The 25,297-nt window shown below is 40.0% G+C and overlaps 2 protein-coding genes across 2 annotated transcripts; one reads left to right on the forward strand and one right to left on the reverse strand.

The window, feature by feature from the left end:
- Positions 1-1,080: 1,080 nt before the first annotated feature.
- LOC136686028 (homeobox even-skipped homolog protein 1-like) lies at positions 1,081-24,041 on the reverse strand. Its single transcript, XM_066659504.1, has 3 exons — positions 23,870-24,041; positions 2,589-2,833; positions 1,081-1,901 (listed from the first exon to the last, which is right to left on the reverse strand). The coding sequence occupies exons 1-3, from the start codon at positions 23,886-23,888 to the stop codon at positions 1,422-1,424; spliced, it is 744 nt and encodes a 247-aa protein (XP_066515601.1). The 5' UTR covers positions 23,889-24,041; the 3' UTR covers positions 1,081-1,421.
- LOC136686027 (homeobox protein Hox-B13a) lies at positions 18,851-20,417 on the forward strand. The gene is made up of 2 exons (XM_066659503.1): positions 18,851-19,556; positions 20,170-20,417. Exons 1-2 carry the CDS (start codon positions 18,887-18,889, stop codon positions 20,415-20,417), a joined length of 918 nt encoding a protein of 305 aa, XP_066515600.1. The 5' UTR covers positions 18,851-18,886.
- Positions 24,042-25,297: the final 1,256 nt, after the last annotated feature.

The following is a 25,297-nucleotide window of genomic DNA, read 5'->3' on the forward strand; positions in this document are numbered from 1 at the left end:
TACAGGTGCATGCAAATATATAACTGCATATTGGTCCATGCTCATTTACATTTTATGCAAAAGCCATGTCCTTCATGTAGCAATTTGCACTTTGCTGGTAACAAATGATATATTCCACATGAAAATTACAGACTACTTTTTACATAAAATAAAGAAACCCAGTGAACTTAGATGGAAACTGGCAGCTTACCCCACTAAGCCCTGAAAAGCAGAAGAAATTTGTGCTCCTTAAAGACCATCATCTCAAAGTGAGAATTAGCAAGTTAAAATGGAAGAGGTCCATTTTAGCTTAGCAACAGATGAAGCAGGCCCTCTGCGTTTTTAAATCACCTGTAACAGGTGCGGCTCAAGTAAGCTAACACACCTGGAGCCCAGCAGGTGCCTTAATCCATACAGCCTTGCTGTGACGCGTCAGTAGTTTTGTATTAATGCCTAAATACAGGCTGATTCACTGCATCTGCCTTGTTTTTAAATAACAACATTGCTACAAGAACGTAAACTTGGAGTTAGCCCTGTGATTGCTATGGCTATTGCTGTCTTACCGAGGCAGAAAGCACAAAACAGTTATGAATTGAGAAGGACTTTTTTTTTTTATTAAACACAGCTCTTAGTGTATGATTTTGGCTCATCATTAGATAAAGCACTGAACCTGTCTTTGGTGATTAGTGGTCTCAGACAGCCCTGTCCACCTCCTGTTGTTTTGTCTGGCTGGACTTTGTTTTAAGGCACGTTGGACCCAAGCTGCAGTGGGTTATGTCTAGCGTGGGCTATAATGACAGGATTAGTGTAGTGTACTATCTGTAATTTTGATAAGTGTCTCTTAGTTTAGCCACTGTCTGGGTTTTCAGGGTGGAATAAAAGACACCTTAACAGGTGCAGTACATTTAACAGCCATATAGTGATTTGTGAGTTGTTGAAGAGACATTGAACTTGATCGGATTGTTACTGCTTTTCATCTCATTAGTTTTTTAACATGTCAAAATGTTCTTGTAATTGTAGACTTCTTATATTTTGTTAGTCGATGTGCAGAAATGTCATCAGATCGTTTTCATAAATATTTTAATAGACTTGTTTGTCATAGAGCTTTTTAAGCAAATATATACACAGGTTAATTTTACAGTGTTCAGGAGCAGCATTCTTTGCTATTTGAAGAAAAATCAGCATGTTACAAAACACCATAAAAAATATTCATCTTTTAAACATTTCCACATGAAATTACAAAATTCAGTAAAGCAACATGTGGCATTACCCCATTTCTATATTTGATTGTGCCATAGCAATATAGTTCTCTATTAAATAGCCACCAACAGTTTTTACTCATAACATTAATATTCATCAACATGTGTTGGGATTAAAACAATGACCAGATGTGTGGGGGGTGGGAGTACAAAGATGAAATGTCAAATGTTAAAACAGACCCTTCACTGAGGCAAGGGCACTTCTTCTCTGCATTCTAACAGTGTTGCTGCAGGTTTTGGGCTACTGGTCAGACCCAAGCCAAGACTGTGTCCTCCTCTGGCTTTGAGCAGTTGATCTGGTCCCCAGTGGAGGCAATAGGGGCATGGGCAGGCTGGAGGGTGTTGCATTGTGTGCACTGGTGGATAAAGTACTGGAGATGGAAGCCCACCAAGCCTAGGGTAAGGAGAATGCTGAAGTCTCATAGTGTCCATTGGTCTCACAGAGGCAATACTATAAGGACTGGAAAGACCAGAGAGGGGGGGCATGCCTCCCATACCAAGATGAGAGTACAGCTGTAGGGGGATATGAGGCAGCAGGGGATATGGCATTCCTGCAGCTGCCTGGCTCACCATGAAGGCACACAGGTTTGGGTCCAGTGGGTGAGGCCAGCTCAGGCTGTGGCGCTGTCTCTTATCCTTCATCCGTCTGTTCTGGAACCACACCTGCAATTACATAGAGGAAGTCCCTGTGAGACCAGCAGAACCATGCAACATTGCTGGTAAGCGTTTAAGTGATTGCATAAAATGAATACTCCTGATTACTGTATGGACCAAGTTTGATAAACGATATGTGAGGGTCCTTTTAAGGGTTCAGGCACAAGTTTACACTCAAAATCAAAGTACGACACTTTAAAAGGTTCACTGCATTGGTCCATTTGCATGAAAAAAGTTCTCAAATAAGGTGTTGGTTATAATACACTGAAACAAGTTTTAAGGAGCTATGCTCATACAAAATCTAATCTGGGAAACCGTTAAATTTGGGAGACCTACATTTTTAAAGCTACACACAATTCCAAGATGGTTCCTCAATGTCATTCATTGAAGAACCCTTTGGTTCTGAAGGGAACCACTGCTGAGACTTAAGACTTGCTACTACTGTTAGGACCTGTTCTGCTCTAAACTCCCCTGTCCCTGAGCTCCTTCAAAACTGCAGTGTAATCGCTAAACACTATAAGCGTTTTTGTGAGTCTCTGTGGATAAGAGCATGCGCTAAATGCTGAAAACGTATATGGAATGTAATCGATAGGGAAATAAGGAGAGTGGGAACGGAAGTGGGCCACATACTGACCCTTGCAGTCGAAGAAGTTAAACAAACAGCCCATGAATATTTTGAGTGCAACGTGTCCGAACCTTTATGGTGGTCTCCGGGAGGTTGAGCGCCGTTGCAAGCTCACAGCGTCTGGCTCGTGACACGTAGCTCTCCTTGCTGTATTCCTGCTCTAGTCGCGAGAGCTGCTCGCGGGTGAACGCGGTCCGGTGCCGCCGACCCTGCTCCACTCCGGTCAGGAGCGCCATGCGGGCGCACGAGTCCTCCTCCGCATGATCACTGTCAGCATGAGCCACCGAGGACACTGGAGACTCCCTGCCCTCCGCCACTGCAAAGTATTAAAAAAATAATGAATAAAAATAAAAAATAAAAACCCCACACGCGGTTAAATATCGCACAATTCAGCAGATTTAAAGGCCGAGGGCCCACTACAACAAATTGCCATCCCTTAGAACCCTTCGAGTGTATAAACAGCAGTTTAAATTATTCTCTAGAACCCTACGTGTCCAGCCCTGTGGTCCCTATCAAATGTGGTGGTGGTTGTCAATCAAAACCCGTTACCAAGGATATTTCACACAGTCCTGGAGGGTCTCAGATCAAGTAAAACCACAGTTCACTTACACATTTTCCTTAGCTGATTCCCCGAATGAACTTTGACCTCTCTGCAGCGTAAAAGATATGATCAGTCCAGATATGTCCAAAGTGGAGGCCTCAAAAGTTCCTAAAGAAGTCAGCAGGCTTGTGGCTGCCCCACCGCTAAAGGTACCTTTCTAGACCCGATCCAAGTTCGTATACAGGGGGAACGATGAGTTGTTTTTGTAGCCTCTGTCCCCCCCACTCCCCTCCTCCCTGCGTGCGCTCGCTCTCCACTGTCCCGTCTTCCACTAATGAGAGGCGCGCGCTATCCGCTGCGGCGCCGCCTGGGCGCGCGGACGCAAGGAGGTGTTAAAGTGCCTTTGGTCTCCGACCCGCCTTTGTACTTTTTCTTTTTTGTTATGGAGAATTAAGATCGACCTCCCTTTTGCGGACTGTCAGAGAAGAGCGAGAGAGGCCAGGCCTGGCAGCTTCCAGCCGTTTGATGTTGGGAGGTTTTGGAAGTGGATCATTAGAAGCCTAATGTGCGTCGCTGGTGCGCGGAGACAGAACGACCGCAATGAACAACCAAACTGAGGCTTTTGAATCGCCATTATCCGAACGTGTCTGTAATAATGTTACATTAGTGCATCTCCTGGCCTTACGACTCTCTTCAGACTCATAAGTTCAGCAATGGACTGCAGCGCCCAGAAAAAAAATCCATATACAAACTCATGGAATCTTGCTGTGGTATTAAAAATAGGCTGTTTTTAACCAGACCAACGCAGCTCGGTTTTTTATTCAGTTAGCAGCAGACGTAGTGGAATAATCTTTGTAAACTTTGTAGTCTTGTGTGTAGTTAGAAACCACTAGGGAATGTCAATGTAGATTGAAGATTTCACGCTTGTCGTCCCTGTGAATGTGAGAGGGTTCTTCTAGGGGCTTCTGTTTAGAACAATTCGTTCTATATAAAGCCTTTTGTGGATTTTTCTAGCACTGAACGAAGAGTTTATTTTGTATTTTTTGTCATCCATTATTACAATGGAAAACTACTATTGGTTCTAAAAAGATTTTCCATCTATCTTTCTGAAGATAAATTTCACCAAAGAATGATTTCAGCATGCAAATGGTTAAGAGTGCGAATTCGTTAAATGGACACAGGTCATCGCTGGATTATTGGTTACCAACCTGTGATCATCGAGTGGGATGCCTTGTCTAAGGAAAACGAAGCTCTAAAAGCATATCCTAAAAGGCGCAACCGTAAAAAAGGCGCGAAAAAATAAATCGTAAATTTGAAAATATGCACATTTATGGCGCGTCAAACTAAATAGCTTTTATACGTTACGAAAAATAGGTTCAACTGGCGAGTTCGTTACCTCATAATCAATCAAACCAGACACGTTTGCGTGTGTTTGACAGCTGACAACCACTGACTCCAACACCCTAACCCATATACAGCTCGAGGTTTTTTTTTTTTTTTTTTAAGTTAAAGCGACGTTCCTCCGCTTCTCTGACGATAACTTGCTTGGTCTCGGTCACCAGGAGGTGCCTGGCATCACTCACTGCAATCAATGTAGTTTCTTTTGTGTTTTCGACTGAAATACGTTCTCCAAACTCTCGTAAAATGTGTTTGTGCGTCAGATACCGTACTCATATCGATTAAGAGTTTCTGTAAGGCAGCCCTTTAAGGTGCATTCAGTGTTTCAGACCTCTGGTTCCCATTACCACTAGTGAACAATGCTCTATGTTGCTCTAGAACGGAACATTTCACTTCACTCTGAACTACTTTTTTTGACATTTTGCATTTCATTTACGTAGTTAATTTTACAGGTGGTGTATGACAACTACGTGAAGTGTGCCTTTAAATTTCAGGGGGCAAACAGGTTCAAAGTGGTTATTCAAAGAACTTTTTTTACGATTGAAATGTGTGGAGGTTTGAGTTTAAAAAACCTAATGTGGCGCTTCTGCAACCAAACAATCATATTTTCAAACCAGAATCATCTAGTAGCCTTCATCATTATTATACGACACAAGGTGAACTTTGGTGTTATTTAATGACACTCGAGATTCTTTTTGATCCCCGAGTTTGAGCTTTCAACTGTATCATTTTATTTAGCAGAAGATGGTGCTGTATCAGCTCACTGTACTGTTACATTACACCTGAAACAGCCCTATCACCGCGTGACGTTTGTGTTTCCGCTTTTTGCACTGCGGCTCCATCGAGACTGGAGCAGATCTCACGCCTGGGTGGTAGAATGACGCTTTATACAGGCGAACAATAGTAACACACACACACACACACATACACACACACACACACAAATGGCGTTGTTTGATGGAACTGTTCAAAATATGTGTTAATATGGCGAACACCGCTGGGTTCCTGGTTAGATTTCACAGGGTCTGGCGCATGTTCGGTTCTGAAGGGTTCGCAAGAATGCCATGGACCCAATGGCAGTAATATAATATAATAACGCATATAAATTACACATGAATGATAATGCATGATCAATTGGGTTTCATTATTCTTAAATGCCACATTAAAATAATGTCATCCCAGTAAACATTTAGCCGTTGATTCAACGTTGAAATAACGTAATGACTGCTGTCTAATCAACGTTCTCTTAAGGTTGAAAATGAAAGTTGAAAAGACGTCCAAACACAGACATTGAAAAGACGACTATTAACTAACTTATTAAGATGGATTTTGGACGTCCATTGACGTTTAAAATGTGTCCTTGACGGACAGACTACTTTTAGACCTATTTTGAACGTCCAGGGACGTTCCTTGTTTACTGGGATAAACAATCATCTATATCAGTGACTGCGGATGGAAGCCACACATTGTCTTGGGTGAGGCTCTGGAGTGATGTAAACGAGAGAGAGAGAGAGACATTGTGTACATCCAGAAACACTCCCTGGACAGGGCGCCAGTGCAGGGCATCACACACCCACACAAACGAAGAGTCCACCTATCAGCTCGTGCTTTTGGGCTGAGGGAAACCGGAGCACCCGGAGAAAAATCCACGAATAAAAAACACCAAACTTCTCACAGTGATATGAGGTGTGATTTGAAAATCAACCCCTCCGTGGCCGCGACATTGTACCCCCTCCGTCATCCACGAGAGAACATCATTTTGATTCTTAACTTTGTCGTTTCAAAACTTTAACTTTTTTTACAAGTGAGTTTAAGGTCCTTGGAAAAAAGCCAGTTGAAGCAATTCAAAAGACTTTGTTATGGCTGCTGTCTTTTGATCTCTTTACTGTCTGATTATCGATCTTTTACCGTCAGGTTGCTCATCTCGTATCATCTCTCTTTTGTGTAAAAGTTCAGACCGCGCTCTCTACGCCGTGGGGGAGGACTCACTGCAGAAGTTTTGAGCTTGTGCCAGTCCGTCTCCCTTCACTGAAACTGAAGTTTGTTAATTTAATGACACTTGGCAAATGTCCATGGCGCTGGCGGTCAGAATAAACCAGATGTGTTGCGTGCAATGCGCAGGTATTTCTTCGCATGTTCCTCCGGATTTGAGTCACGCAAAGAGGCGTGGCTCCTCATCCCCAGAATATATATCCAAGCAGAAATAGCCAGGGGAGGCTAAAAAGTATCCATCGTTTTCCTCATTGACATAAAGACACTTGTAGAAATGAAAGTAGCCACTAAAATAACAACAATTAAATAACAAAAATCGTCCCTGAGCCTCTAAAGCACTACTGAGAGGTTTTACACTTTTGCAAACGGATGAGACAATTGAAGGTTTTGCGCAACGTCATAAATAAAAACAAACAAACAAACAAAAAAGCCCACATTCGGATGGGTGCAAAACTGGATGGATGCATTTAATTTGGTCTAAAACATCCCGAAGTTCTTATAGATGATGTAGAATTTGAGCAAAAGTGCAGTTATAAGACAAAGGCTACATTTGAAAGGAAAGGTGTCGTTCGTATTTTTGTTATTTTGAAAGTGTTTCAAATAACAGAACAAAAACGTAAACAAAAACAAAATCAAAAAGCACTATTCACGTTTAAATATTCAATCGCTCTGAGTCACATCAAGCGGCAAAAAAAAAAAAAAACATTCATAGCAAGAATCTTGCTGAACAAATCCTCTGTGTTTCGCTCTTTAAATTATACAGCGATTGTCCTTTTGCACTAAATATACGGAGGTCTTTTTGCACAAACAGCCCATCAGTTTGTGGATATATATAATATAATGTAATGTAAACACACGTAATTTGGTCGAAGGATTATTTAAATTGCGTACGTTAAAATTTAAATAAGACCGTTTTAATCGGTAATTAGCGTGGATAGTTATATTAGCCAGCGATGCAGGTGGAACGTTTGAGGGAACGTACTTTTAAAGATGTAGTGATTAACAGTAAATATGTTTAAAAAAAACGAAAATACACTTTTTCACGAATTTACAGACATTATTCGGGGTGTAAAGTATGATATAATTATTCTATGATATATAACTTAAAAGAGCAGACCTACTACAGTCCAAGCGAGAACGGTCCTATAACGCTCACCTGTAAGACGCGTTACGCATTGCGACTTATTCTGCGTTTGATCTACAATTAGCCATGGAATAAATCTGTATATTGAAGACTCGCTGAAAAACAACAGTGCAGATGTTCTACATGATTTATACATCCCCTGATTTAACATGTTGAAAGCTAACGGATAATACCACAGTCAGAGCACACTACAGCTTTATACCCGTGTGAATTATGAGCACGTTTGCAAAATCTGAACTTGGCTTTATTAACACGCCCCTCCCTCCCCAAAAGTCAGAGCAGGTAATTCAGACATTCTCTGTAACTAGACCCCTTTTGAACGTCACGGGAGTCCACCCTACTGTACATATCACGTTATAACCCGAATGTGGACGACGAATAAAAAGCTCCATCGTGTTCTGCTCTTTGTTCAATGTTTGTTTTCTCAGTAAATATTGAAAGAGCAGACACACGGCCTTATAATGGCGTTTCTTCTTTTTATTTCCCAGTTTTTGGAATCGCATTGCGCCAGTGTCGATCCTTTGGCCCAACGTGTTATTGGAAGAAGCTGGAATAGAGCGGGGCTCTCATCCAACCATAAAGCTAAATCAATTCCAAAGGCTCGTGTGATATTTTGTAAACATTTATAATGACCGCCTATGAAAATGAATACAGATCGTAATAAAGCATTATTTTTACAGAGCCAGCATGATGCTTCTTTACCCATTACAGCGGACATGTCCCTCAAATTAGGCCAACATTCTTCTTTTTGGACTTTCACATGACCGTGAAAGGCCATTATTGCACAGTCCCCAAGAGTTTCAAACTATATTCAAAACATTGTTGAGGAAATTACTGAGTAAATGAATAAAAAAACAATATTATAGCACTTCTCCAGAGGGGTTCCATTGAAATCAATTCTTCATATGAATAGCAGTATGCAGTGGTTAGTACCTGCCAAATGTGGTTTAAAGGAAGACAGCCACTGCAGGGCCATGGGTGGTTAAAGCTCAGTGATGTGCCCTGAGAGCAAAGGCTAGCCCATCTCGTTCCATCTGGTTCCATCCCACAAAAAGGCTACAGTAACACAAACTCTAATAAAAGGCCACTACTGGATCTTAATGAAAGTTGCTTGAAAGCATTGCATGGCAGTGCTTGTATATGGTGCTGATGCCCATGGTAATCCCTCTTAAGTATCTGTAAGCCACAAGCTGCCTACCCGTCTCCATGCAGTTCACCATTTCCCTGTTTGGACCACTTTTGATAGACGCTTAACCACTGCATACCTAAGAACACTCAATGAGACATGTGTTTTGAAGTTGCTTTGACTGTAACATCATGACCCTCGCAATTTGACCATTATTGAAGTCGCTGAGATCATACACTTGTCAATTTTCCAGAAACAACAGTTTAAAAAAAATAATAATTCAGAGAAAATAAAGGTACGGTAGGTACATTATTGTCACTAAAGTTACAAACAGTGTAAATGTATCTTTTAAAAAGTTCAGCAGTGGTTGTGAAGTCCAGTTGTGTTCCCTAAATGTACATTACATTCTCCAGAGAGAGAGAGAGGCAATCTTTCATTATAAAACGGTGTAAAATAAAAGAACTGGAGATTACACTGGACATAAATGAAATTAACACAATTTTAAAATCTTCTATTAAAATAGAATAAAGTACAATTATGTTCCCTCAATAAAGATATATAAGGTTTACACTCAAATTATCGAATGACTATTTAAGGAAACGTTTTTGCATTATTAAACCATTCTTTGCATCATGATGGGATTCTTCGGATTGATGGAGAATGTTCTACAGATTATAGCACCAACATGTTGCAATGTCAATCTTGTTACAGTTGAAGAACCGTTCTTGGTTCTATAGAGGACTCTTCTCTAAAAGGTGCTATATAGGACCACCTAGAACATTCTCCATCAATCATGAGGCAAAGAACCTTTTAATCATGGAAAAGTTCCTTCAAGTGTTCAGGGTTCTATATAAAACCATTTTCTTTACTAAAGAACCCCTGTAGAACCATCATTTTTTTCCTTTTGAGAGTGCCAAGAAAACCAACGTTACTTAATTAATTTTTAGTGGTTCTAATCTTGTGGCTCACCAGTGTATGTATAATAACACCCTTGATTAGAACGTTTCATGAATGTTTCATGCCTGGATGCAGATTTGCAGGTGTAGAATGTGACCATGCATTTCTGTTCTGTCATGTAATAGTCACCAACTCAGCTCAGTGAATAATAAATCTGGAAAAAACACAGACAGTGGAATTAGGGCTGAATTTTTGTTAAAACCCAACCAAAATTACCTTTTCTGGAGGTTTTGGAATTTTATGAAAGTTATTTGAACGTACGAACCTCATTCAAACGTACACACAAAGACCTTTCAACAACTAAAAATGGTGAATAAACAATAAGTAGTTCCAGGGCGGATTCGGAGACGTTGATGTTTTGGGTCTTGGGTGATAAGGCCATTCTTTTTGTAAAAGTTCGTTAATGTAAACAACGTCTGACACCGCTGTTAGTTCACATTGTCTGTTTAACTTTTGATCACAGCTTTTTTTAGTTTGCACTCATGCTTTTTTCTTCCTTTGACCTTCCCTCAGATTAATTGTTTAGTTTTTAATCTCCTCAGAAATAGCTTTCATTTTCTTACTTGACATTTTGCATGGAAATGAAATGAAACCTGGTCTGACATTTGCACAGTACTGTATTCAGCTAATTTAGTTTACACTGTACTAATATGACTGTGTTTTGCTGTAACATCTTCCTAACATCTGTCTGAAACTTCTATAAACAGTTTAAACATTTATGTCACTCTAAGCTAACCTTGGTGTGCATCTACACTGACATATAATGGGTCACTAGAAAACTAACGCCTCTCTGGTGTCTCCTCTAGTAAACAATTGTATACGCATTGGGCCCATCCATTGTAAAAGTAGTCGGTAGCCACATCAGATTAATTTGATTAACTCATGGCATTAGAATACATAGAACTGAGATGGTGCACTTAGTATTTAAATGCTGTGGCTTTATTAGCAACATGCTAAACTTGTTTGAACCTACTGGGCAATCTTTGATATTTGGACTGTTTTTTTTGTATATATTTTTGACAGATAGTATATCAGTGGCCCCTAATAAAGTTCTTAAAGTCCTATATAGGCCTGGGTGAGATGGGCATATAAAATATGATCATGGTACATTTTTCTGCATTGATCCATAGATAAAAAATTTCTAAATTTCTATTTCTAAATGCTGTAGAATGTAAACACAATGTTTTAATATGAATGCTTTTTATTATATTTTATCATTTAAATGTGCAAATATTTCAGAACATAATGCACATGCACAATATGCAAATGACTCCAATCCTCAAAGAAAGCATTATTCTACTAATGTCAGTTTACATTTTGATAATTCGGCCCAGATAATGGAAAAACTAACACTGTGAAAAACTGCAAAAACAATCTTTCCATTAAGAAACAGTGTGATCTGTGCCATGAATACATTCTAAACTCAATAACAGTTCCACAGTTCGGTGCAGGCTCTGCCCCGGAGAATAAAAACACTACTTTTAACCATTCCTTAACCATTTCATTACCATTTCCTCATTACTAGCTGTAAATAAACAGGCATGATGTTAAAGCTGTCTCTCGGGTTGACTGGTGTTTATGTTGTTGGTATTAGCTAATCGGCTAGTTACGGATTTGACTATTCTTAACTCACAATCACTCCACTGTGCTCAGTGTGGCCAGTTACAAAGGTTACAGTTATGTATTATTGGATAACATTCTGTTATATTCTTTTATAATATTATTATAGTAGAATGTGATCTATTATATTAGAATGTAACACGGTATGGTGGCTTCTAGGCGTCATTTTGTTAAGCAGATCGCTAACCAATTATTTAACTACATTCCTGCTCTTGGTTGGGACAGAGCATGTTCTAATAAAATCTGTCCAACTGGTGAGCTGACGAGTCCTTGTTATACATAGCTCCCTCTACACACTTTGTCACTCCACATGCTACAGGTGATTGGCTGTTTGCATGTCACTCCTAGCATGATACATTATGAAGGGACCTCATAGGCTGTTTTAGAGCCAGGGCAGGAGCTCGTTGTTCATAAAGCCAAAGGCTGTGTATTCCTTATGTGTTTTCCTAGTGATATGCCAGGTCATTTATTTTTATCATTATTTATCAATGTCATGTCTATTGTGATATATATTGCTATCATTTTATCACCCAGTCCTAGTCCCATTACTTGTGTCAAGGATTACAGGATGATGTGCATTTAAGCTAAGATATTTCAGTTATTGTCTTCAGTCTTGTGTTTTGGCTTTGGAAATGCCCTTCAGATTCTCTTTTGAACATTGAGGAAATACCTTTGTTTTAGCCTTGTATAAATGTTCGTTCATTTAGTCATTATCTGTAACCCTTACCCAGTTCAGGGTCGCGGTGGGTCCAGAGCCTACCTGGAATCATTGGGCGCAAGGCGGGAATACACCCTGGAGGGGGCGCCAGTCCTTCACAGGGCAACACACACTCACACATTCAATCACACCCTCAGACACTTTTGATTTACCAATCCACCTACCAACATGTGTTTTTGGACTGTGGGAATCAAACACACAACCTCCAGCTTCCCTGGAGCTGTGTGACTGCGACACTAACCTGCTGCGCCACTGTGCCGCCCTTGTATAAATGTGCTTTGTTATTTTTATTCTGTGTATAGAGCATGTATTTAATGAGTGTCCCAGTGTCAAGAAAAAAAAAGTCCAGCACACATAATTTGTCCAAAATCCATGCTCATTACCATTGGCTTCATTGGTAAGAAAGAGAAAAATAGAAGACATTGACATTTTGTGCAAAGACTGAATGCTTTTTGGCAAGTTATGTGTAATAGCTGTGCAGTTTATTTTATTTCCAGTCAGAATGGTCATCATTAAAACATCTAATGTTTTGACAGCTATCATTCCATTCCCAACTGTAGGACTGACAAAAACACCAGAGAGTTTTAGCTCTGAAACAACACATTTTGTCCTGTTTATCAGATGGTCACTATGTTGGTGGTCTAGGATAATTGTTAGGAGGTCTCTATACCTGTTACTACCCCCCCCCACCCCCCACCCACACACACACACACATTCAAAAAGCCTCCTTGTTTTTTTCCCCATATATTTGTGACATCTTAAGTTATGAAAATGGAGCAAGCCTTTTTCTTATGTGTTGTAGATAAGAACATTGGTTGTATATTTGTTCTAAGTTCACTTGCTTCTTGAAAGCTATCAGATGTTTCACCTCACCATTAAATGTAGTGTGAGGGTTCTTTCATATAGTTTAAAAGGTCAATTTGGGAGTCCATGTTTGACTGGCACCAGTATGTGCCGTGTATGGCCAAAGATTAATATTTATGCAGCCAGTTCTTTGTATGTCTGTTATTCCATGTGCCCTCAACAAGTACAGAGTTTTGTATTATTTTTATTATGCTGCATGGCACTGCACCATTCTTAATTTAAAAGTTCCTCTGAATTCTTTTATCATTGCCCCATATTAATAACACTTTATTTGGCACTAATGAGTTCAACAATGACAAATAGGTGTTAAATGTAAATAAGCATGAAGATCTGTCTCTTGCCTCTCTCTCGTTATCTCTTATTTAAACTTTAGCATTGACTAACTTTGTATTGTGCACTGCTTTATTTTTGGGGGATGTTTTTTTTTATGTTTTTACATTAACAAGCTCAACTTCAACATATTCCATTATAGAGTTTGGATAACAGCTCAAAACTAGTTGTTTTCTTTAGACAACTGACCTCAGTTTTCCATCAAAGGTACACAGTTTGTAATCATCATCACACAAACAGCCATAGCTTTTCAAACATTTAACATAATCTTAATGTTTATTAATGTTTAAAAACCAGGGACAGAGGTCCATATAATCAGTTATTCAGTTCATAAAATTCTCACTGTTACATTTAAACCCATATGTATCTGATTGCGAACTCCCCAGGAGTTTTATTAAGTTCATTACACAATCCTCATAAGCCTCTCCACCCTTATTTTCTCACATTTGGCTTTCACGGCCTGTACACTCAGAAAAAACATTAATATTCAGTTCAGCACATGATCTTTGCTGATATATGTCGTTATTTAAATCAGACTCGACAAGTCGAATTCACCTGTAGACTTCGGTTGATTGATTTGTTCTCGAGTGCGTAATTTTTATATTGGAGTTTATAAGTTTAATTTTCAAAAAACTAAAATGTTTGCAACACAGAACTCGTTGTGTTGTCAGTTTGTCAAGTGCAAAGAACGTACTCGTTTACAATTATTTCCCCCTATATTCCGAAGATTAAAAATTCATACGAATATTGACGATTCGGTATTTTATGACTTTGCGGTTAATGTGAGAATATTTTAGTTGTTTTGTCTGAATAAAGAATTTCTTATCGTTAATTTTCGCTGTAATATAGTTCATCATTTTGTTATAAAAAAAAACAATAGTAACTAAACGCTAAATGTGTCTCTCGTTGTGATTGGGATTATGTTTATTACAGAACTTCCTTAGCTCATTAATAATCTAATGATAAACGATCTAAATGTATGGCGACTAAAATACTCGCACACCACACTTCATCTCGGGGCTGCGTAACAGTCTGATAAACGACATGAAAACAGCTTGCCCAGACAAACAGTAATATTCATACATCTACACTACACTAATGTAGTCGCATTAAATAGAAAGTACATTACTGTTTCTTAAGGAAAGTTACATACCTTTTCATAACTGAACTGTTTAAAACACACACACAAAATAAATCTGGATTTGAAATTATCTTAGTAAAAGAAAGCTACAAATATAATATGACAATATTATGTTCCCGAATTAAAGGTAGACGTCTGTACCTCTGAGGCTCCCACCACAGCTACAGCGCAAGGTACCACCGCAGTGACTGTTTAACAGAGTGTAGTGGCGTTCTGTTTTACTAAGTTAAAGCGTTATGTATTAAATGCGATTAATAAATAAACTTCCACGGCCTTCCTGGCGCATTGATTTATCATGTTGAACAGTTTCCGGTTTAAAGCGTTCGAAGACTTGACAGAAATCACTCAAATCATCGGCACCACTCAAAGCTGACACAAATGAAACTGAGATTTCGTTCCTTCATTTTAGTATTTTGAGAATGCCTTAAATATTGACAAAAGTGGTGCAGTGGACAGCAGTCCGTGAAGTATTGCAACGTCTGATGGACTTGGTGACAGCTTGATTAATGCTAGTGTTTTTCCCCTCTTTCGTCCTCCCCCTATTAAAATTCTAAGTAATAAAATTATTTTCAATTATTTTCGCAATTCTATGAAACATTGCCAGAATGTGGTGCTCAGGATAATATTAAAACATGTTATTTAAAAATCTCGTGGACTTTCAAACGTGCATCTTAACAACAATATCATTTACACAAACTGAAGAAAGCTACCTCAGCTCTGGTTAACTGTGTTGGTTTTGGGATATTCACTGTTTCAGAGCTCATCTTCTTCATGAATCTCATTTTCAGCCCCGTGCATATTTTTAAATGTAAAATCTAATTTTATTCTCTTACCTTTTAAAGTGATGTCGTAATGATTTCCTCTGATCATTGACACCAAAGGAAGTATAGTTTTATACGCAAACAATGACATATTATGGCCCACATCATATCATATAATTTATTAAAAATATACAATAAAAAAAAATGGATACTGACTTGATCCTAGAGAAGAACAACGTCATAAGCTCTTGTTGACACTGAAGGATAATGATAGTTTACCTAAAGATTTTTGATTGTTCCTATTTAGTTCCCAGTTATGAAAAACGCGTAATTTTAAAACGCGTAAAAATATGCAAATTTCGACCCTCCGTATTGCTATGGAAACGTGTTCTCAGATTTTCCCGACAATATATTCTTAAAGTTATTTTCTAGAGGTTTGGTTTAGTTTTGTGTTTATTTACAACTCGCTAACAGTGGTGAACGGGGGCTATTCCACAAAGCAGGATTTCTTTTTTCATTTTTCTTTTTTTGCCAGATACAAAGGCAAGCCTGTCCAATAGGAAAAGGAGCAGATCGACATTCCTGTTGGACAATCCTCAGCTTTTGGATTAAGTTATCTAGCTAACTGAGATAGCCTCCGGTAAACAGAATGGCAAAGATTTTCTAAATAGCATTAGCGTGTGGGTATTGTTTTACTCGTGCACCGCGGCTGTTCATATAAACTTTACACGTGGCATAACGGTAAACAACCGCCGTATTCGCTATGTTTATATAAACTTACCTCGACTTGCTGAAGTCGCCAATATTTAGTGTCGAAGATTGATTGGCGTTTATTATTTTTCTCTTGAAAGGCGGGAGGCTAGTCAGATGTAACCTGCCTGAACGTGGACTCGTTATGGACCTATACGTGTGGGCAGGACGTTTGACAAAAAAAAATCATTAAACCATTTCCTGGGTACAGTAGCTGCCACGAGGCAGCAGTGTTGGGGGATGACTACAGGACCATGACTACGCTCTGGGAGCTCAGCTGACGGTTTGAAATGTAAATATCGAGGTCTTGGGTTAAGTTTATTGTGTATTATGTAGATTCAGTGATATCTGTTAGCATTGTTTGTTACAAATGTACGTTTCTGTCTGACTCCTGTACCCTCAGGCTCCGTGTCGGTCTCCTCAGTGTTTGGCTGTGATGACAGACTCAGAGCAAAGGCCTTGAACTTGGAAGGTTTGTTTAAGGAGGGACTGTCTATCGCCGCCGCCCGAACAAGCCCTTCAGGGAGGGCAAGGCTCGCCACTTTAAACTTGGCCTTGACCTTGAAGGCCCCGCCTGACCTGTAAAAGACGACGTGTGTGTGTCTGTGTGAGAGAGTGAGTGTGTGTGTGTGTGTGTGTGTGTGTGTGTGTGTGTGTGTGTGTGTGTGTGTGGTGGGGGGTGTTGAGGGGAGGGGGGTGGCAGAAAGACAGACAGACAAACAGACAGACGGGTGCTGTGAAGAATGGGGTTTAGCGTGGGAGGGTTCTTACTCATCTCTTTTAAAAATCTGCAAACGCCAGTCTCACCCGAGATAGAGGCCTGCTTTAAGAATCGCTGCTTTAGTGAAGTACACAGCGCAAAAACACTTCCTTCAAACATAATGATTAGACTGATTTAGTCAGCGCTCTACAACATGTTTCTTTAGACGAGCGTACAATACTGTGTATATGTACTATTTCATAAGCTCGTGAAGACGTACAGGTAACGTAAACGTGCCAAAAAGAGCGTGCCATTTAAGGTCCCATCCAAGTGAGCTGAGAGACATCAGTTGAATTTATACAGTAAAGTGGATTCAGACGTTATCTTTCAAAGAACTAGTTTTGACATCGTTATTTTGTGTTATGCTTCGGTGTGAAATACAGATAATTATTTTGTCGAACATCGCAAATTGGTTGATTTCACACAAAATTGCGCACGTTTGTTTCGGGTGAAGGTACAGAACTTACATGGTGACAGACAAACGTGTGAAATGTAAATTCATTCAGAATCCATTTGATGAGGATATTTATGTCATTTAGATTAAATGAATTATATAATACGCTCTTGCAGTCGAAATGCGGTAATTACATTTTGAAACATCCTGAAATTGTTATTTTTTGGGTGGCGTGGGAGCAGAGTGTATAATTTTCTAAGAAACCCAAATGTGATTCATTTCTAACGTCCTTCCAAAGAACCAATTTTAGCAGATTTATTTTATTGATAAACATTGTACAGTGAAAGAAATGCCCACTGAAAGAAATAAAACAGTAATTTTGTTTGAGAATTCCTCTGATCCGTAACGACAGTCGAACAATATTTGTGTTTAAATGCAACGTATTTTCACGAACATTTTACTAATTCGCAACTTTTACTTGAACTACAAAGAAACAGTGACCGTCACTGCGGTCAGACTCCACAGAGATTCATCACTGCTCTGCACGAGCCCGAGGGCTTTTACACTCTGCGTGTGTGATTAGTATATTTAAAAAATAATAATAAAAAATTATGCGCGAATTGCACCACTGAGACCATCGGAAAAAATCATTTTAGTGAAAGTGTGAAATGGGGGATTTCCATAAAACTCCATTTTAAAGTTTTGTTTTAAGAGTTTCTTTAAAGATTTAAGACTTTTAATGTGAGCGGGTGTGACGTAATATATAAAAAGAAAAAAGAGAAAGTTATAATTTTTCATTTTTTTATGGCCTGATAAATCATTTATGCATTTGGCACCAAATAATACTCAGCCCAGTCGTGAGCTGTTAAGAATAGACCTAGATTTTCTTCAGCGTGTATTAAAGTGTGTTAAATTTTTGAATATTTGCATATTAAATATAACATGCTCGTTAATACACGTATTACCAGCATAAAATGCATTATATAATTAGATATTTTACATTCTGTTTATGTAATTAAATAATTGGTAGATGCATTTTAGGACACCAAGGTACAATATAAATGTTCCCCGAATGAGCACTGGCTGCAAGCTCCTGCTGTGTACTTCCATTATGTTATAAAAACATACTAGTGTCACATAACATTTTGAAACAGAAAAAAAAAACAAAAAAAAAAACAAGAGACAACATAGCAATTACAAATGAATAGGAGTGGAATATGGTACCATTCTGTTCCCAAACTAAATGCACTGGAGACATACCCCTGAGATGACAGTACGCATTTATTTTATTGCATTTTTAAAAGTATTTATATCTTTTAAATTTTTTTAATTCTGTGCGTGACGTTAAAACGCAGAAGATTGACTGGTGTTTTTTGCTTTATGATAAACATAGCAATTTCTCAAGGGCAGATATATATTTCTTGTCAATATATATTTTGCTGCTTATCTTTCTGCAGCGTATAATTTTGTTACTATTTCGTGCGTTTTAAAATTGCGGTTAACACCGTGAATTTCACCGTTATTCGCTGTAACCAGACTACTTTCTTCTGAAAGTTCACCACGCGGCTTTGTCAAGAATACAAAGGGTCTGTAATGGAAGTAGAGAAAGACAGGCGTGTTTAGGGAGGTAAGATGCTGATGTGCACCTCCACCTCCATTTCGCAGGATGACTTAAAAAAAAAAAGAGAAAAATGAACTCTTCCATGGTTAGGGCCAGTTTTGCGCCTCACGTGACCCGCCCTCCATCCAATGAGCGCACGGCGATCCAGACTTTAGTCCATTGCGTCAATGCAGCTGTGTGGATGTAACCGCGGGTCCTGCTCCGCGCTCGGGTCTTTGCACGCTAATTCTTCGCCCGAATGGTGAGCGTGCTATGACCGCCTCCCTGCTGCTGAATCCTCGCTGGGCGGACACGGTAATGTTTGTGTATGAAAACAACTTGGATGAGCTGAACAAGAACATGGAGGGTTTGGTGGGTGGCGGCAATTTCGCGGCCAACCAATGCAGGAATCTTATGGCTCACTCGGCGCTGAGCGCGCACCCTTCCAGCCTCGTGCACGGCTCCAGTTACCCAACTGTGGACGTGTCCACTTCGAGCTCAGCCGAAGCGAACAAGCAGTGCGCTCCGTGCCCGCCGACGGTACCCCAAGCCTCATCCACCGGTCCCATTCCCTATAGCTACTTTGGCAACAGCTACTATCCCTGCAGAATGGGGCGGGGTTCGCTCAAGTCTTGCACCCAAGCAAGCGCGCTTAGTTACTCTGCGGAAAAATACATGGACACCCCCGTCACGTCTGAAGAATACCCGAGTAGGGCCAAAGAGTTCGCCTTCTACCACGGCTACCCCAGCCCCTACCAGTCCATGGCTAGTTATTTGGACGTGTCCGTGGTCCAGACGCTCGGGACCGGGGAGCCACGGCACGACAGCCTCCTGCCGATGGACAGTTACCAGCCCTGGGCTTTGGCCAATGGCTGGGGAGGTCAGATGTACTGCTCCAAAGACCAGAGCCAAGCAGGCCATCTGTGGAAATCTGCATTAGCAGGTATAACTCATCTGAGCACTCCAGCTCAAAATACTTCATTTTAGAGTACGTTGTCTGCAAATGATTGAGCAAATAAAAATGTGTGTTTTCCACAGGTACATATCCTCTACAGAGAAAATCATTTGGCACATTTTAATGTATAAAATTGGATAACCAAATGTGGCTCATGTAAAAGGCACCACATGTTTTATTTTCCCAAATAAAGGGCATTTGGTGCTACATTTAGCGGAACATTTTCATATTCAGATGTTTTCTCCGCGCAGAAGGTTTTATTTATTTTCTTTTACCACTTTGAACACTTACAGTTGAAGCGTATTTGCACGCGTTTACTAAAATAAATCAATGCTAACCAAACACATAAAGACGTAACAGAATTTAGAATGAAGCAATGGCTCCCTCAAAATACTTCTGTGAGACCAAAACAAGTTCAATAGCTTGTTGCACATGAAGGTATTTTCTGAAGCTATCTGTGTTAGCGCTCATGCAGCTCCCGAGAAAGTGCTGTAAACAACCGCCGTCGACCGGTCATATTGTCAAGATATGTCATGGTTTGTAGAACTGGTAGGCAACTGGAAAGTCCATCAATACTAACCCTGTTTATTACTCGTTCCAGATGTTGTGGCCCACCAACATGACGGGGGCTCTTTCCGCCGAGGCCGAAAGAAAAGGATACCGTACACCAAAGTGCAACTAAAGGAACTGGAGAAAGAGTACGCGGCCAACAAATTCATCACGAAAGACAAGAGGAGAAAGATTTCCGCAGTTACCAACTTGTCCGAAAGGCAGATCACAATCTGGTTTCAGAACAGAAGGGTAAAGGAAAAGAAATTTATCGCCAAAGTCAAGAGCAGCGCGCCTTAGTGCGGATTGGCGCAAACAGACATTTCCAGATTTAAGAAAAAAACAAAATGTCGACTTATTTTTTTTTTAAACTGGGCTTCTTTGTGCTCGCCTGCTTGCGTATTTTGCATTGTAAATGCATTAATTGACGGACGAATAACACAAATATGAATGCAAAAGGACTATATCTGTGTAAATATGCCTGAGTAAATATACCGTTGTGTTTTGCTTGAAGCCCTTTTAGTTGTGTTTTTATATGGATTTTACATAATCTAGAATAAATGTAAGGCATGTCTGTGTTGTTACTGCAGTAGGTGTGTAGTTTATTACACTATACCCATCAATATCCCCTATAACTGTTATGTAGCTTGGCTTGTAATATATATATAGGAGAAATGCTTAATAAATTTTTAACTCTCACAGGCTTCTGGAGTTTGTAAGTCGGTTAAAAAAAACTGTAAAACTGTACATACTATTTTTTTCCTCGTCCCCGCATGGTGATGTACACTTTCAATAGGACTAACATTTTCCAGAAGAATTTTTAAACCTTCTAAACCTTATCAAACCTCACATTGATAGGCTTGTGTTGTTGTCCTGTGTTATTCTGATGAACTGTCTGCCTTAACTAATGCCTGAACGGTTCCCAGTAAACAATTAGCCCTTGATTCAACGTTGAAATAACGTAATGACTGCCGTCTAATCAACGTTCTCTTAAGGTTGAAAATGAACGTTGAAAAGACGTCCAAACACAGACATTGAAAAGACGACTATTAGACGTGTTTTGGACGTCCATTGACGTTATTAATTGGTCCCGAAATAAATTACTTGTATAAAACTCGTTTTGGACGTCCACTGACGTTATCGATTGGTCACCACTTGATAACTAACTTATTAAGATGGATTTTGGACGTCCATTGACGTTTAAAATATGTCCTTGACGGACAGACTACTTTTAGACCTATTTTGAACGTCCAGGGACGTTCCTTGTTTACTGGGTTACCCCCGTGTTGTCCTGCAAATGTAGCGCTTCTGTGCATGTCCCTCTCAATCAGATTCGAATGTTGTTGGCGCTTGTACAATCCTTCAAGCTGAAACAAATGAGCTTCCGTACTGTTGCTTACATTGTGCTTTGTATTCGTTTTTGCAGTTTTCCTGCTGACAATCTTTACAAGCCTCCTCTTTTATACTTGTATCGTTAAATAACACTCTCAGCCTTTTTAGACGCAGCGTTTTTCTAATCTCGGTGGAAACTGTGTAAAATGCCCGTACTCATTTTCAATGCGTAAATAAAAAGGATGAGCAGCTGTGCTCGAAATGCATGGAGGATCTGCAGTGTTCCTCATCCCTACCAGACAGGGACGGGGGTGGGGTGGTGTGTGTGTGTGTGTGTTTGTGGGGTGGGGGGTAAGGACCGCGCGACTTGTAGACAGACCCACTAAATCAGCCCTTAACCTTGACCTTGAATGTCACGTGCTCTTCAGATAAGCAACCACTTTCCTCTTTCCGTAGCCCATGAATTTCTAAGCATTGCTCTAATACGGCAACATCGAGTAACGCGCGCGCTCGACCTCTGACGTCCGTTCTTGTTGCGATGCAATTATCCGTCATTCCTCTTCGGCCAAAATGAAATCCTGTTCATTCTGTTTGTGGCTGCACCATGGGCCTTGCGTTTTAAAAGCACCCTCTACTTCCTGCCACTTTATGGTGCCTTAAACCTTGAGCCGGGAGACATAAATATCTCCCTTTCGCGTATCTCATTCAGGTAAACAGATTTACGCACCCTGATCTACTTTATAATCTCCCGCAGGCGTAATTTACGCTCCTGTCCGAGCTGGAGCAGTGGAACCGGGTGACAGTTAGCAGAGTCGAGGCGCGCTCCCTTTGCAACTCTACGCTTTATGCCGCTGTGGATTAGTGGGGATGTAAAAGGTCCATCATTACTCATCATCGCCTCCCTCGCTCTGATCCGGGTAATTCACGCGCCTGTAGCTTTGCTCTGATTACACCCAGCGCTGCTTCTCACATCTGCTCCTGTCTCTGCCGCTTTCTTCACCTCTCCCCGCGCAGTTGACTCTAACACGGAATTATTGCATTGAAAAACGTATTATTCACTGATTACACACAACAACGTTTAACCTATTTGTAAGTTGTTAAATGTGAGGGATGGAACGTGGACCGCGGGCCTGCTCGTGCTGTGCTGCGAGCCAGTGACATATGAGGCTATGTTACCCACAATTGTAATATTATCGTGACTCTCTAAAGGCGGGAGGAATATATAAGAACAATAAAAACATAAAAAATGTAGTTTGAATGTCATTCTTTTAAAAGTTCGCCGTTTGCGGTCACTGTGGTGAACATTTAAATAGCGAACATAATGGTACCTTGCTTTATTATTATTTTAGATTTTATAATAGAGTTGGTTACACACGCCCACTTTCATCTCCAGGACTTTATAGATTATGTTTTGTTTTATTTTCCACAGTTAAATAATGAACGTTTACAAATATTCACATCTCCTTTTGGAGAAGGGAACGTAATGCACCTTTAAGGAACGTAACCGGACTTTAGAAGCGCTTTAGTTTACACTGTTTGTACATTTAGTGACCAATAATAGAGGAATATTATTTTCATGTTATAGAACAAACCAGCAGCCGTCATCAGTCAAGAACCTTTGAAGAACCCATTTAAAATATATATTTGTTGTATTTCAAACTCCTCGCCATATATATTGTGTTTTTAACTCCATGTCTGTTGCTTTACTTTCAATAAAATTAACGTTATTTTGCACAGACAGTGCCCTGGTTTGAGATGTTTAAAAACAATTGAAAAACAAACAAACGCTAGTGATGTTTCTGGTGTTGCTAGTGGTTAAATTAAAGCAGAAATGTTGACCTAAGTTAGCTTGAGCCTAAACCCTACGTGTGGGTCAAGGCACATGAAAATGCCCAACATCAATAATAACCACAACAAAACCGATAATGAAAAACGCCATTTGTTTTTTAAAACACCAGTGGTCTCTATGGTTGATATCAGACTCAGATTTCTCCTTTTCCCAACATAATCGGGCCTAGCAACTCTCGGGGTTTTCACAACACAATGCCACGAATGTAGACGTGATTTCTCTCACACTCAGACAACAGAATGGGCAATAAAGTGCTCGGGCCCTTCCTTCCACTTCTAGTTAACATTGAACTTGACAAAAGCATTCTAACAAACGGTGCGCCTGCTTGGTGTTTACTCTGAGATTTAACTGTGGTTCCTCTCCCTTTTCACTATGTTCACACCAGCCACAGCTAAGTCACAAACTATCGACTACACTGTCTTTGCTGAAAAGCCAAATTTCCCCCTATTTGTTTATGCTACATGCTGAAATTTCGCACATGCTCTGGTCTACAGTGAAATTGGTGGCACAAGGAAAGAGTGAAACCTTTTGTTGACATTGGAGGTCTTCCTTAAGCTAATGATTGACTTACTACAACGTGACTTCAACATCCACACGTCCAAGGGTGTTCCTGCAGTCTTTTTCGAGAAACCAGTACTGAAGCATTGATTTAAACAGGCATTCGCAATGGTCGCCTAAGTCAAAGGTCTATTAAAAATGCGGCGGTAAATTAAACCATTAAACCAAGAGCGATTTTATTTAGCGTGTTATTGTTTGTAATTCACATTTTTGGCGGCGACATATGCTTTTACGTCAAATCGTTAAGAATTTTGCTATAGCTTTTAGAAGAATACACATTCTGTTTATTTATTTACATTATTTTGGAGAAAGCGACCCCTCAGACCTGAGTTAATTTAGCTAATTGTTTAACCACAGCCACGTGGAAAGAACCCTTAGACCTATGCATATCCTTGTGATTAATCTGAGCTGAAGCAGGTGAAGGTGAGTCGAGCGTCGTATTCCCGCTCTTAGAGTTTTAATGAATATGTTTAATGCTCACATGGAGGAACATAAAATAAATCGATAATAATAAAAGAATTACGTTCACACGGGTAATGTTTAAAGGGCACAGGTCGTATATTCATTAAAATATATCTGTTTGAGAGGAATGATTGATGCCTTTTCACTGGTCACTTTCTGGCAGACAAATCTTTCCAGCTGTTGGCAGTCGTATGACCACTGTTCACTTTTTGGAATGTTGGACAAGTCTCTCAAGTTCACGTCCAGTTCCCCTCCCCCACCTAACGACACCCCCCCCCCCCCCAAACACCCACACACCCACAACCCAGCCCTGTCTGCGTCTCGGACGGTCTTTTGTTCCGCAGCGGACTTTGCAGTTGAACTTGAGACATCTTGTAAACAGTAAGTAGTCTGGCCCCTGTCTGCTTCCCGGGCCCACTGACCACCTCTATCCAAAGATGCAGGAAGAGGAGAAATGACTTCACAAGGCCCCCCAACGACGCGTGGGGAAATGTTTGTCCACGACCAAAACTGATAAAGCGAGAAATAATGCGCTGCTTTGACAGTTACGAGATTATGACTAAGCCATGTTGATGGTAATGCTGAGAGTTCTGAGTGTTTAAATTCCACCTAACATTTTTGTAGCTTTTGTAAAGCACCTTTAGCCCAATGTAACCTAAGGGCTACATGCATATGTCCACGCCTATTGAGCTGGATTCCACTGTGAAAGGGAAATGTCCTGTTTTCTGAAAGAAGAGAGAGAGCAGAGAAATGTGTTGTAGTTTACAGGCAGCCGAAACGGGTAAAATTGATATAAAATTTAGAACATTTTAATGCAGAGAATACGGCATTAAACCAGTGCTGACACGGTGGTGACATGTAATGCGTAATGTATAGAAAGTCAAAGAAAACATAAGAGTTAAGATTTTTAAGGACGTTAGTCAGATATTTACCCATAAATATTACATTTTTAGGAATTTGAATAAAAACATCAAAACGA

The sequence above is a fragment of the Hoplias malabaricus genome, unplaced genomic scaffold (assembly GCF_029633855.1).
Source record: "Hoplias malabaricus isolate fHopMal1 unplaced genomic scaffold, fHopMal1.hap1 H_2, whole genome shotgun sequence".
NCBI lineage: Eukaryota > Metazoa > Chordata > Actinopteri > Characiformes > Erythrinidae > Hoplias > Hoplias malabaricus.

What these genes read in the sequence shown, in the direction of transcription:
- LOC136686027 (XM_066659503.1), top strand. Translation starts at nt 18,887, where the DNA reads ATGACCGCCTCCCTGCTGCTGAATCCTCGCTGGGCGGACACGGTAATG. An exon ending in GTGGAAATCTGCATTAGCAG is followed by an intron (nt 19,557 to 20,169) that starts GTATAACTCATC and finishes TACTCGTTCCAG; the next exon opens with ATGTTGTGGCCCACCAACAT.
- LOC136686028 (XM_066659504.1), bottom strand. An exon ending in TCCCGGAGACCACCATAAAG is followed by an intron (nt 1,902 to 2,588) that starts GTTCGGACACGT and finishes ATGTAATTGCAG; the next exon opens with GTGTGGTTCCAGAACAGACG.